Source organism: Lynx canadensis, chromosome C1 (assembly GCF_007474595.2).
Source record: "Lynx canadensis isolate LIC74 chromosome C1, mLynCan4.pri.v2, whole genome shotgun sequence".
NCBI classification, from domain to species: Eukaryota; Metazoa; Chordata; class Mammalia; order Carnivora; family Felidae; genus Lynx; species Lynx canadensis.
The window spans coordinates 113,592,015-113,607,326 of NC_044310.1; the positions used below are offsets into that span (position 1 = coordinate 113,592,015).

The 15,312-nt window shown below is 39.6% G+C and overlaps 1 protein-coding gene across 2 annotated transcripts in view; it reads right to left on the bottom strand.

Annotated features, from left to right (window-relative positions):
* CNTNAP5 (contactin associated protein family member 5) overlaps nucleotides 1–15,312 on the bottom strand; it is a 798,355-nt gene that overhangs the window by 375,800 nt on the left and 407,243 nt on the right. For both annotated transcript variants that reach the window (XM_030326880.1, XM_030326879.1), the window contains exon 7: nucleotides 14,937–15,080. In XM_030326880.1, the coding sequence (XP_030182740.1) occupies nucleotides 14,937–15,080 (144 nt within the window). The remainder of the gene's footprint in view (nucleotides 1–14,936; nucleotides 15,081–15,312) is intronic.

Below are 15,312 nucleotides of genomic sequence, written 5' to 3' on the forward strand. Positions count from 1 at the left end.
CAAAATAAGTTATATGAAAGAATATTCCTTTTTAAAAAAAGAAGACTGGAGGGCAGCCTGGGTGGCTCAGTCGATTAAGCGTCCAACTCTGGGTTTTGGCTCACGTCGTGATCTCACAGTTTCATGAGTTCCGGCCTCATGGTGGACTCCGTACTGTCAGTGCAGAGCCTGCCTGGGATTCTGTCTCTCTTCCTCTCTCTGCTCACCCCCCCTCATTTTGCCTGTGTCTCTCTCACAATAAATAAACAAAAAAAAAAAAGACTTGAAAATCTACACTGGCATAGTATTTATGGTTGCCTTTGTTTGACGGGAATGCTGGTGATCTTTTTCTTTCTTTCTACTTTTCTATATTTTACAAATTTCCTGTAATCTGTAAACATGAATTTTCTTGTGCAGCCAAATGCTCTACCACTGGCCTATACCCCCAAATTCTCTTGTGAAAAATGAAAATGAAGTATCATTGTTTAGGCGCGCCTGTGTGGCTCAGTCGGTTGAGTGCCCGACTCTTGATTTTGGCTCAGGTCATGATCTCATAGTTTGGGAGTTTGAGCCCCGCACTGGACTTTGTTTGGACAGAACAGAACCTGCTTGTTATTGTCTCTCTCTCCCTCTCTCTCTCTGTCCCTCTCCCATGCTTGCTCTCTCTTTCTCAAAATAAATAAATAAACTTTAAAAAATTCATTTTCTAAGATACTTATTGGTTCCTATGCTGGTCACTTAATTACATCGCTGGGAGGACTATGACTCTTGTGCTTTCCCAGGGCAGTATCAGCCCTAATTGCCCCACATTTTTATAAAACGTGGGCCCCACTGCATCCTGTAAGGAGTATAAGGTTGTAGGGTTATCTGGGTCATGAAGCACTAAAATTGGACCTCTGGGCTATAAATGGCCGTACCCTGGTTATAAACACTTAATTTTATAAGTAAAAACATGGAAAAAAAAAGTCTGGATTGTCTTAACAGTTTTCCCCAGTCATCACACTGTTAAAAGTCTGGTAAAATTCACATGCTTTCTAGTTTCCTGGAAGAATATGAGACAGGTGCTTGCTACTGTTTCTGTGTGAAATGTTGTATTTGCCGGTGTATAACAGAATGACGAACATCCACCAGAGCCTCTAAAACTAAGAGCTTCTTCTGGGGCTGCCTGATCTTCCATTAACCTTGCGAAGCTAGCATTGAACACTGCATCTCAGCACTGTGTTCCTGCAGTGCTCCCCCAAATCATACTGTGCTTCTAAGTTTTCACCATGGGTCATCCATCACTGAGGTAAACCGTGGGTTTTAGGGCATTCCCTCAGCCCCACATCTGGTCACACAAGACATTTCTATCAGACACACCAACTGTGGCTTGCGGAGGCTGAACGTGTCCATTTGGCCTTGTTCTTCATCTCCGGGCACCTTTCTTAAAGGCCTAGTCGATCTATTTTTCACTTTTAAATTATCCTTATTATTTTTAAAAGATAACATGTTATTTAGCTACTGGACTCTGTGGGTGCAATGAGGACAAATATGAATGTCCTTCAAAGGGCTGTTTCCTTGGCAGAAGCAAGGTACTTTGGGGACCTTGTTGTCAGGGAGGAAACTGAAGTAATAATTGACCACCATGGGGGAGAATGGATAACCACTTGGGCTGATGTAGGAATAGAATGGGGAGCTGAACTAGGACATTAGAGAAAAATGTGGAAACAAATGGCAAAGAAATAAAACTGCTTCAAAGAGAGAGGGTGGTGAGTTGCACGAGAAAACCTTTCGGTGAAATGTGAGAAGTTTTGTGAGAATTGCAGCATGTCAAATCCTCACCAGAGGGGTAAATTGTTCAAGTGATTCACATTCTCGTCTACCCACAGCACGTCCCAAACCTTCTGAGTATGAGAAATTCCTTTCAATGTAACAGATTACATGGACCCATAAAAGAGAGTAAGAGTAGTTTCACTATTTTCTACTGAGGCAGCAAGCAATGACACAGTTAAATAAATTAACACGTCCCTACTCACACAAGCCTGCACGTGTATTTAAGAGTTTGCACTTAAACCCCTGTGAGACATGCTATGCTTGCCCAAGGCTATGCCCAGGCGACATGGAACCATGAATATACACATGCCTCCCTTTGCCTTCCCTACCCCCTCTTCCAGATGTCCAGCGCCTCTGGTTTTTAGCGTACATTTTAAAAGAAATAAAAGAGACTAGAGAGAGTGCCAGTTACCCATTTCTGAGTTTCAGCTCCAAAGGCACCCTTCTTTGGCCTGCTTTTGACACTGGAATTGGACCCTGTAAACATTTCTCACCTGAACGTTAGGCTCTGTCAGTAGAGGGCACTAGAGGGCCACTGCAAGGAGACTGCATTTGGGAGACTTTTCTGGGTTCCTGTCTTCCATGACTGGAAAGTCACTGGAGAGCCCCATGATTTCTCACAGTTGAGTTCCAGCTGTGCCCTCAGCTCACACTTTCCCCGTAGGGGGCAGCTCCCACAGGCAACTTCGACCTGCGCTGTCTGGCAAGTTTCACTGTTATCCGCAGACTGCCCGGTCCCCTGGTAACCTCCCTTTCCAATAGGTGTGAATCTCAGCCTGGGAGGCAGGCAGGGGGAGCTCTCCTAGTCCCTAGTTCCTTCACAGTCTATTCTCCCTAGGGCCAAGAGAAACTACCTGATCTTTTTCAACTTGTCCTTTCTGGATCCTTAAGTCCTCTTTTGCCCATTTTAGCAAGTTAACCACCTTCTACTGGCTAACATTTTTTTAATAGTAATAATAGTAATAATATACATATATACGTGTGTGTGTGTGTGTGTGTGTGTGTGTGTATCCTTTTCAAACAACCTAGATCTTGGCAGATGGAGATATCTTCTAAATCTTGTGACACGAAGCAAAGAGCTTCTCAGAAGCCATCTCAGCTGTCACACATGAAACAGATCCAGTGTCAGGTCCCTTCTTACCGAGGTGGTGGTGATTCAATGAGGAAAATTTACATAAGATTATTAGGAACTTACAAACACATGGAAAAGCTTTGATTTTATCTACTATTTTCCTAATCTAAAATACAATCTGGAGCTCTTAATTTATCTTCCATAGATAGACTTCAGGGGTATGTATGTGCTCCAGAAATGTTATGCAAAATAATGTGTGCCCATAATTTTCATTATATTCTTCAAAGGGTACATGCCTCCTAAAATATTAGTAATCACTGACCTAAAATCTTTAGAGTTGTTCGTGTAGAAGGCCATTTACCGAACAGGACAGGCATAGTCATAGGACTACAGTCTTCATGGGGAGCATACAATGAGAAATGATGAGCAAAGTGGAGCAATAAAAATAATTATAACACTATTATTAGCTATTAGTGATTCAATGCTTATAATATCCCAGAAGTCACCATGCATCTATGAAGTAGATGATGCCACCGAATCATGATGAAGCAAAGTAACTTGGTCCAGATTCTGTAATTATGTGATGATGCTGGGATTTAATCTCACTGCCTTCAAAGATTATACACTTCTTCAACACACAGTACCTTCCTTATATACATTTCAACACTATGAGTGACACAGAAAGGTATGTTTAGTTTGTGAAACTTACAACATACTTAAGGTCTTAAGTGAAAGGAGAAACTCTTGCAAAGAACTAGACTAGAATAAAACATTGTTTCCAAGAAATACTACATTCCACTGTGAGTTTCCGTGGCTCTGCCTTGAAATGCCTTCCTATCACCTCAGAATTATCTGAGATGTTTTTCCTCAAAACCTACCTCAAGTTCTTGTACGTTCCTGAAGTCTTTCCTAAACCCACTAGCCCTGTGACTTCTCCTCCTTAACTCCTGTAAAGTATTTTTGAGTCCTGCCAATAATTTTCAGCGGTTGGGGGTATGACGGCCAGAAGCACACCTGGCCTTACAGGTGGGAAAGCAGAGCTGTAGTCAAAGCAAGAAAGCAAGAAGCTATGAAACCGAATGGAATCATTGAGAGAACCACTGATAATCATTAGAGTATTCAAGGTGGCAAACGAAACAAAAATATATGCCAAACCATTAAGGCAACTGAGAGGAGATGAGGAAGGGCGGCCATCAAAATGGTGGCCAGGAGAGCAGAAAGTATATACAAAGAGACAGGCAAAGTTGCATCGGCTTCTAATTCTGAGTTCTGAAACAGGACTCAATGCCCAGTATGTGCATACTGGGGCAGAGAGAGGCTTAAGGTTTCCCACCTTAAGGCAAGGGTCATTTCCTATGAGCACAGTAGATACTCAATAAACTATATTTTGATAATGATGACTGATGATGATGAATCAAATGCTAACTTGTGTCATGCTGTATAAGTGTGAGGGTCACAACAAAGAAAGCATAATGGAGCTGAGTGGTGAAAGGTACTCTGAGGAGAAGGTGGGATCTGGAGTGGCCAGATGAGGCCAGCAGTCACAGCGTATTTGTCAGTACACCCTTCCCAAACCCATGGTGGATTCTGCTTATGGACCATAGCAACTTCTTCTATACAAGCTGGACTTGAATCCACGATTCTCCCTAGCCTTATGGTCCAGGGAGCCACAGACAATCCACTGGGGTTGACGCAGGCAGGGCAGGAATGCAGTAGGTTCACACTGGTCTACCCTAATGGTGGTTCCATTTTTAAACTTCTGAAACTTCCTAATTATTTGCGATATGTCCACTGCCCTAAATCTCCTAAGTGGCTCCCTGAAATCTACACTTGTCTGATTACCAGTTCTCTCTGGGCCTCCCCACAAGGCAGCAACTCAAGGGTCTGTGGTTGGCACAGCCTGGGGGCTCCAGTACTCTGTTCCATCTCTCAGAAGCAGCTGAATATTTTGAGGCTCATCCTGATTCAGAATGTCAACCCTACTTGTGAGTTTGGAAAAGGATGGCTGGTTTGGGGCTAGGTCAGGGAAGAGCTGAAAGTAAAAATGAGCTCAGCTGGTATGGGAGCAACATGGGATGAACAGGTCTAGAGCAGGGTATGCACATAGTGAATTCCAGAAACACTGAAGCATCTAGGCCTGACTAGAAAAGAGCCAGCATTGAGGAGAAACTGGAGGAAATAAACTTCTATATATTGGAGCAGCTGATTATGAAAGATTCAAAACCCAGGCACAGAAACTTCCATCACGGAATACAAGAGCCACTGGTCACAGAGGGTTGAGGGAGGCAAAAAATCCCTGTGCAAGACTCATAGCCACCTCCTCAAATGCGGAAGGAAGAGCCTGGAAGCGGGACGCTGGCACTGGACACGCTGAGAGCCACGGAACCAGTGAGGAGCCCCTGCCAAGACCACAGCCATGTCGGCGTAAGGGAGTTAGGCTGTTCCCAGACATTGCTTCTGCGGCTCTTTCCTCCTCTGGCCAAAGGCAAGGGTTCTGCCTCAATGCCCGTACATGGCAAGAGATACCCCAGAGAGATTTATTTGTCAATTAGCAAACCACACAGGGGCCATTTCTGAAACACCTCATTGGTCTTCAATTCCCAAGTAAGCGGTGGTGCTATTCACGAATCTGCCCAGCCTTGTATTTTTTTTTTTTTTCACTTTGACGTGAAAGTCATTCAAGGCCCCAGGAAAAAATAGATGTATAATAAAAATGAATAAAAGCTGATGGTGTAGTGCTTTCCAGAAGAAGAGGAAGAAGACTGTGAATGACATAGCCGCTGCCTATATATCATTGACTTTCCCTGGTCCTGGGCAAAAAGCATCTTTCAGTATAAACTGTGGATAACAATGTCTGTCCCTGTCTGTCTCTCACAGAGGTCCCAGGGACGAAGGAGTGAACACAACCACAGGTCCATATGTCACCCCCCTTTCCTCTCCTCTGGCATTAGCATTGTGATTTGTGGCACCATGATTATCTATAAGACAGCTCTCTGAGACAATATGTCTTCAAGTGAAGGTACTAACATTGCTGGTGTTGTTGGAAAAAAAAAAAAAAGAGCATTAAAACACATGCTCAGCTCATTAGCTAGAAGTTTTGCATAGAAGAAAAGAGCCTGAGTTGATTTCAAGTTTCATTTAGACCCAACTTCTTTTTAATTTTATTTTTCTATTGAAGTATAACAGTGTTCCGTTAGTTACTGGTGTAAGATATAATGATTCTATAATTCTATACATTTCTCCGTGCTCATCAATTTAGGTGTACTCTTAATCCCCTTAACCTATTTCATCCATCCCCCCACCCATCTTCCCTCTGGCAATCACCAGTTTGTTCTCTGTATTTAAGTTTGCTTTTGTTTGTTTGGTTGGTTGGTTGTTTTTCTCTTTTTCTCTTTGTTCCTTTTGTTTCTTGAATTCTACATATGAGTGAAATCATATAATTGTTTTTCTCTGACAGACTTATGTCACTTAGGATTACACCCTCTATGTCTATCCATGTTGTTGCAAATTAACCACAGTCTTTTAAATTCATTTGAATATTCAAATGAGGGGTACCTGGGTAGCTCAGTCCCTTGAGCATCTGACTTCAGCTCATGTCGTGATCTCACAGGTCATGAGTTCGAGCCCCATGTCAGGCTCTGTGCTGACAGCTCAAGAGCCTGGAGCCCGCTTCAGATTCTGTGTCTCCCTCTCTCTGTCCCTTACCCGCTCATGCTCTGTTTCTCTCTGTCTCTCAAAAATGAATAAGCGTTAAAATACAAGTGAATATTCAAATGAATGGAAGGTATGAGGTGGAACCCACAAGGATAAAACAGGGTGGGGGGGGGCCAGGTGGAGGCTAAACTGGAACAGACTTTAAACAATTGAGTCAAAAATCCATAATCGTTCACCCAATAATCTTCACTCCTGGTTATCTATTCTTAAGTGTTCATGGGGTGCCTGGGTGGCTCAGTCCGTTGGGCATCCGACTTCAGCTCAGGTCATGATCTCATGGTTTGTGGGTTTGAGCCCCGCATCTGGCTCAGTGCTGACAGCTCAGAGCCTGGAGCCTGCTTTGGATTCTGTGTCTCCCTCGCTCTGTGCCCCTCCCCCACTCACACTCTGTCTCTCTCTCTCAAAAATAAAGATCAAAAAAAATTTTTTTAATGTTCAGAAAATTATTTTTTCATTATGTTTGTTTTCTCCAAAGACACTCTGGTGAGTTAACATTTAAATGATGCTTATACAGAGAAATTTTTAATAAAAATTTTAAAGATATAGAATATATTTTAAGAAAAACATTAACCATAAGAAGCAAGATATAAAATTGTCAATAAAATAACACCTATGCTTTGTAAAATATACATTTAAAATACAAAAACAAAATACATATAGATGAGAATAGTGTTTTCTTCTCTGGCTTATTGTGTGTTTTATTCTGTATATTCCAAATATCCCTAAAAATATATAGAAATGTATATTTTTAACATTCTAAAGAAATTTTAATAACTTCACATAATGATTTTACCAGATGAGCTCATGAAAATCAGTCATCTTAGAAAAAAACAGGTCATAACATTGATTTAAGGTAGAACAATTTCAGGGAGAAAAACCATTCCACTCTTAGTTTCTTTTCTTAACTTTTAAGTCATAGTATTCCTCATATGACCTTGAAACTAATTTTAATGTGCCCATGAAAAGAGAGGAAGCAACTTCTCTGGAAGCTAATAACCTAGCAATATTTTTTCCAGGGTATGAGGTGCATACGACACAGAAGCAAGTAATGTGAATGTCAGACTGGTCAAATGACAGTGGAAGATAGCAAGAAAGTGCAGAGAGAAGACATGATATGTTAGTTGCTTTTTCAAGTGATTCCTTCCATCAAGGGAAAGTATCATTTATCACAGAGCATGCTCACAGAGATGAAACATGATCCCAGGGACAAACTGAAGAGATTATAGGCTTCACCAGACACTAGGGACTTTTCTCTGAGCAATTTTCATAAACTTCTGGGTCACAGGAAGGTAGGACAAAGGTTACTGTCAAGGCGCATGTATACGCCTGTGCGTGCATATACAGAGGTGAGTGCATGTGTGTGTGTGATCTCATGTGCACACTTATACTTATCTCTGAGTGTATTTTCTTGGATTCAGAGCTGCAAGAAATAAACAACCATACTCCAGTGAGTTTCGTGGCAGTAGATACAAACAGACAATAAATTTCATAAAAGCCTGCTATTATTATATATCCGTATGCCTGTTATACTCCAGTCCACGGGGTAACATCTTTTTTACATGCCTCATTTCAAAGAAGTCCATCACTTGATCAAATGTGGACTAGAGATGGCCATTCAATTTTCTCAAATGAATGACATGAATAAGATTGGAATATATTTACTCAAAACCCACTTCACGGTTCATACGGTTTAGAAATAAAAGAAATGTCAGATTCAGGACATAGGACCTAAGCTGTCACCAATCTACTTTTGTTATTTGGTGGGATCACAGAATACAAAACTATGTGTTTAGGAATGTAACTAGTCTATCAACCATTATGTTACTGCAGGTGCTGGGTTCAGAAGACTGTGCGGCTTCCGTAGCAGATAGCTGAGTGGAAGACGTTTTGTGACTCTTCAGCAATTGCAGCCATGAGGTTGGGAGATCATTATATGTGCTCGCTATTGCTATCATCCATTCAATTCCTTAATTTTAATTATTTGTAGACAAAGGCACAGAAGTGAATTGACATGGTCAATTAGCCCCAAAGTCAATTCTATGTCTACAGTCCTGCTCTAAGCCAATGGTTTTTTCCCCCCTCTTCTACCAAAGACCAAGTAAAGTAATAAGACCATTTCTGCTATGCTCTTCCTTTAAATGAAAAAAAAAATCATTTTAAGACCTATAGTGAAGTGGGTTAGACCTCAGCCAACATCCAAACAATCACGTTACTCTCCTTGCCTCTAGAAGAGGGGATTAACACTCGGAAAGCAGAGCTCAAAAAAAGCATCATTTCTTATGAAGTGGAGGGTATGAAATTAATCATTTTCAGGAAACTAGCAGGGCAATATATTTCTTATATTATGTATATAATCATCCACATTACAGGTACTGTACACACACTTCAATGGACCATTTACTTTCTGATTGTTTATTATATGGTGCTGTATTAGCATAGTATGAAAGATTTGAGGAAGAATAGTGAGGTATTTTTTATGTCTACTTTAAGCTGTTAGTTTTACTGCATTTCGGGATGTGGAGAATCGTCTTGTAGTCAAATCGAGCCATAAAGACTAAATTGAATTATCCCCATGGAACAGCTGTTAAATCTCCAGGGAGTGGGCAGGTCCCACAGAAAGGAATGACAAATTGCAATGGTGATACTCACCGAATGCCACTTGCTAAAGAGGTCTGTGCTGCATGAGGCCAACACAGATGCTTCCTTGAGCCTTGAATCACATTTTATAATTTATGGGTAATATCATACCCTTGCTACCTAATGCATTGATTCCATGACTCTCCTGCTAAACTCTGAACTTTCCAAGACTTACTAGCTGTGAGAGAGTCTGTGAACACCGGCAAAGGACAGAAGTGCCACCCCTTTCAAAAGCTCTTACTTAGCACAGCAGTGACTTAGTAACCTGGAGCCAAGCTGATTCTGTAGCTGATACTGTGTCTTTGGGGGAAAACTTTAAGCATGAGTAGGGGAATAAAGGAGTTTGTGCTTGTAATTAACAGTGTAAACCATTCCTTCCCTCACAGCATTCCTAAAGGAAAAAAGACTAAGTATATAAAGGTGTGTGTGCGTGTGTGTGTGTGTGTGTGTGTGTGTAGTGATATGAAGTGAATTCTCACTTAAGCAAGGTGACGGAAGCAATTTTGGATAAAAATAACGTTTTATTTCCCCTTTAAATTTTGAAGGTTAAAACTAAAGGCTGTCTACCTGCAAAGTAAAACAGTTTTCTTGGGATTTTTATTTCCCCAAGTACATTAGTGCTAAATGGCTTCCTCGTGCTTTGTATTAACAATACCTCCAATTAAACTCTCAGTAATGAAGGATGCTACCAAAGTTTCAGGCAACTCGGTAAGTGCTAAAGTAGTTTAAAATCGACACAACATTTATTAAGGTTTTTGGTAAATCATTTGCCCAGAAAAGGAGATGATGAAAGCTTCCAATATTCAGCAATTCATTTTTTTCCTCTGTGTTCTTTATTTCTCCTTTTCTTGCTTTGTGTAACCAGTAAATTTTAAATATATATCATCATTAAAGATGTTTCTAGCATGTAATATGTATGCATATTTCCTTTCTGGATACTGCCATAAGGATTTTAGTTATTTATATGTAAGTCTCAGGCTCACATACATTTTTTTTCCAATTTTTATTTCAATTCTAGTTTGTTAACATATAACGTAACACTGGTTTCAGGAATAGAATTTAGTGTCTCATCACTAACCTATAACACCCAGTGTTACATACTTTTGAACCTGTTTATGAACAATGGGACTGAACATGCTATTATAAACGCCTGTGTTTCACCATGATCTGCCAACTCTTAGAACAGCAGAAGGTAGTGTCCTGCCTTTTAGATGTGTTGACGTTGATGACATTACTCTAAACTAAATTGCCAGTAGCATGTGATCTTACTACCAATAGGCAGATTGAACTTAAAGGAAGTGGTATATTATGAAATACTTAATTAGTGGGGATGGGGTGGGCATGAATGAATGTGTTCACATGGCTCAAGTCCCGAACTAGACTCAAGAAAAATATCACCAGCAATCTAGTACTTAGGTCAATTGGGAGATGGATATACTGAAGTACATGTGGGTAGGATAATCGTCAAGATTCCTGAGCATGAGCCAAGGATGGATAGGCAATGTCAATGGAACTCTTAGAATGAGAGTAGGAGGATTAACCCCTTCTTAGCACCAGCCTTATTCTTCAAAACAACAGGAGTCCGAAATTTGGCCCAAGCCTTTTAAAATACTGGCAACCTTGGGGCACATAGGTTGCTCAGTCGGTTAAGCATCCTACTTCGGCTCAGGTCATGATCTCATGGCTCATGGCTTCGAGCCCCACATCAGGCTCTGTGCTGACAGCTCAGAGCCCATTGCCTGCCTTGGATTCTGTGTCTCCCACTCTCCCTGCCCCTCCCCTGCTGGCACTCTGTCTGTCTCTCTCTCTCAAAAATAAGTAAACATTAAAAAATAATAAAATATTGGCGACATCTAACCCACTATGATTCCCTTCAAGCAAATCTACCTCATACCCTCAAATCCAATGGCCACTTTAGGAAATGTGTTACTGGGGCACCTGGGTGGCTCAGTAGGTTGAGCGCCTGACTTTGGCTCAGGTCATGATCTCACAGTTTGTGAGTTTGAGCCCTGCATCAGGCTCACTGTTGTCAGTGCAGAGCCTGCTTCAGATCCCCTGTCTCAGCCCCACCCCCTACTCATGTTCTCTCAAAAATAAATAAAACAAAAACAAACAAACAAAAAAATGTACTACCTGTACAAAATCCAAAAACCCAAATGAAATACAATATTCATTATAAGGTATACTTATCAAGGGGAAAATAAACATCAAGGTCATTTAAGACCTATGGGTTTTCCAAATAGTCCACTAGCCAGATCACAAAGAGAATCAGGTTTGGCCTGTCTATGATACAGTGGCCTACTCTTGTCATGGGTTTTAGGAGTATCAGTTTAAAGGACTTCCACTTCTGGAAAAATGGAGTAGTATAATTTTCTCTATTTCTCCTACTAAGTACAAATAAAAACTGCCAGACATTATGTATGAAACAAACCTAAGAAGACTCTGAATGGTTGAGAGAAGAAAGCATGCATAAGGATCTTGAGACCCACAGAACAACAGTGAAAGTTCCCCCAGATTTTTGTTTTTTGCCTATTTACATCTAAGACTTGTTGCTGAAGCAGTCAGCAACCTGGAGAGACAAACTGGTGCAGATCAAAAGTGAATCCCAATTAGAAGTTGGCTCTCTATAATCAAAGAACCAGGAAAGGAATGGCATAGTAAGACAGAATATCTTCAGACAATAACTGCTCTATGCCAGCCAAACACCACAGAAAAACTGTGGCCCTCTTTCCATTCATTCATGCTGCAACAAGATGTCAAAATTCCTGGCCAAGGCTGTGTCAAAGAAGACTGATTAGGAAGCTGGGACTTTAAGCCTTGTCAGAGAGTAGCAAGCCTCTACCTGTAGTATCAACTGAAACCACATGTGGGGTAGAACTTGGACTGTCTACCCCCACTCAGCAGTTAGAGGAACCGTACCCATCCGCTGTAGGGATGGTGTAGAAGATGTCTTAGTGCAGAGTCATGACATTTATCACAGTCTAGTAATAAGAAGGGCGCACACACACACACACACACACACATTGTAATGTTAAGGGATGTGCCATGAAGAATAGTAATGAGGCTTTCATATATACCCCAGCCAGGGAGAGCTATCACTTAAGTGTTACTGGAGAGCTGGAACTTTCATCCCTCTCCACCTTACCCTTAAGAGTCAATAGGTGCTGAGTGGAAAATCTGGACTCTACCCTCCCCTAGCAGAGTGGAGGTAATATCTCCCTCTCTACTACTGCAATATTGTCAGAGGAAGACAGCTAATAGAGCAGGTTTAAATACAATTCATCATAGTATAATCTCTAAAATGTCCAGGTTAAAATAAAAAAAAAAATCTCTTGTCACACCAAGAAACAGGAAGACATCAAATTGAATGAAAAAGACAATCAACAGATGCCAGCACTGAGATGAGAAAAAATAATGTTAGAATTACATGACAGGTATTTTTAAGCAGACATTATAATAAAACTCCTCCAAGGAACAATTAGATATTTGAGACAAGTAAGAAAATATAAATATCCAGTAAAACACAGAAAGTAGTAGCAAGGAAACAGAAAATAAAGACAAATGAAAAATTTAGAACTGAAAAATATAGTAACAGACATAAAAATAATTAACAAATATGTGCAGTAACAGAATGAAGGAAACAGAATGAAGTAACAGAATGAGGAAAGAATTAGTGAACTTGAAGATATGACAATGGAAATTACCCAGTCTGAACACAAGACAAAAGAGCTAAGAAAAAAAAATATGAACAGAGGATTAGGGACCTGTGGAATTATAGTAAAAGATCCAGCATTCATATTTGTAACATTCAGAAAGGAGAAGAGAAATAGAGGACTAGAAAATACTCAAATAAACGGCAGAACATTTCCCAAATTTAGTGACAGACAAGAGGCCACCGATTCAGGAGACAGAATGAAATCCAAACAGGGTAAACCTAAGGAAATCACACAATACATAATGGTCAAACTCGCAAAAACTAAAGACAAAGGAAAGATCTTGAAAGCACTGAAAGAGAAATGACAGCTTATCCATGGGGCAAAATTTTTTAATAATGGTGGATTTTTCACCAGAAACCATTGAAGCCAGAAGGAAGTGGCTCCATTCTCAAGGCCTGAAAGAAAACAGCATTCAACCCAAAGTCTTATACTCAAAGAACATATCTTTCAAGGATGGAATAGCTACCAACACATTATAGATTGAGGGAAAACTAAGAATTTGTCATGAGCATACACCTCGAAAAATGGCAAAAAATGATTTTTTTTAAACAGAAATGAGATGATAAAAGAAGAAATCTGGAAAATTCAGGAAGGAATAAAGAACAACAGTAAGCAAAAATAGTAAAACAGATTTTTCTTCTTCTTTTGAGATTTCTAAATTAGGTTTGGCAGTTGAAGCAAAATAACACTTATTATGATTCCAATTATATAGATAGGAAATAATAATTAAGAGAATTATATAATAAACAGGAAAAGGTAAAAGAATGTAAAGGTAGGTAAGATTTACAAACTCCACTTAAATTGGTGAAATACCAGTAAACTGTCATAAGATGCATATTTATAATACCTAAAGAAACTACCAGCAAAAAGTATACACAGAGATGCATTCAAACACTACATAAATCAAAACAAAATTCTAAAAGTCATTCAAGAAAAACACAGGAAGGTGGAGAGAAAAAGAGAAATAAAAAATGGAGGTAACAAACAGAAAACAAAAAATAAACAGGCATTTGAGCACCAACACACCAATAATTACCATTACATGTAAATGGTTTAAATACACCGATTAAAAGAGATTGATGAAGTGGATTTAAAAATAACTGTACTATTTACTGTCTACAAGAAAATCACTTCAAATATGTGATATAGGCTGGTTAAATGTATGCAAATGAAAAAAATGACATTTCGTATAAATGTTAATCAAAAACACTGAAGAGTGTTTATATTAATATCAGATAAAGTAGACTTCAGAGCAAATAAAACAATCACAGACAGAGAAGAACATTATGTAATGACAAAATGGCCAGTCCGCCAGGGAGACATAGCAATCCTAACTGTGCATGTACTAAACAACAGGGATACAAAATATATGAAATAAAAACAGAGAGAACTAAACCAATCCACAAATATAGTTGTAAATATCAACACCATTATTGAGCACCTACTATATACAAGGCAGTCTGCTAGTATTGGGAATGCAGTGGTGAACAAGAAAGAGACAGGTCTGACACGAAACTCGTAGTCTATTGGGGAAGATAAATATTAGTTAATTAATTAGAAAATTATATAACTTGCTAGCATGATAAATTCATCAGAGGAAATCTCAAAGACAAAGGTTTAAGCCCTCATTCAAAATTTTAATACAAATGATAAGTAGAGAAATACATAACTCCCAAGCTATAGAATTTAACAGAATCTGTGGTTCTACTGTTGCATTTCACAGAGATAATAAAGACATTTATGTTAACACAGAGGAAGCTGCAAACACTACCCACAGCTGGACAGGAAAATAAGATTCTTCAGGTGCCTCTCATGCTTTGTTACTCCTCATAACGTTATTCACACTGACTCGATTCCTGCATTTTCTGTTGCTCCCCAGTTCCACTTGGGAGGCTGATAGGACCTCAAAGTGTGTAATATAAACACATTATAAAGAGGTTCAGGATGGAAGAAAGACTTACTCCAACATGTTAGAAATCACCACACTGAGAAAGATGTTAACTTACCACCGTGTAGATCTGATGCTTTCGTCTTTTAGCCAGGTCAATTATGTTTACTCCATTGTAGTAAAGGTTTTCAATACATCCGTGGAAGTTTTTCTTTAAAAAGGTTCCAGGTTTTCCTGGTACTGGAATTCCTCCAAAACTAAGCTTTATGAAGAGAGAGAGAGAGAAAAAAAATCAACTCTTAGTTATAAGCCCTGAAGGAGTAGGAAAGAAAAGAGAGTGAATTTTAGTAGTTTCAATTGTATGTGTGAGCCAAGTGGCTCAAATAATTATAGATGCCACTTGATTGCACATTTAAAAGGATACTGATTAGCCCACATAAAAATAACTATAATTGCTTGCTTTTTAAGGGCTTATTTTACAAAACTATTTCACT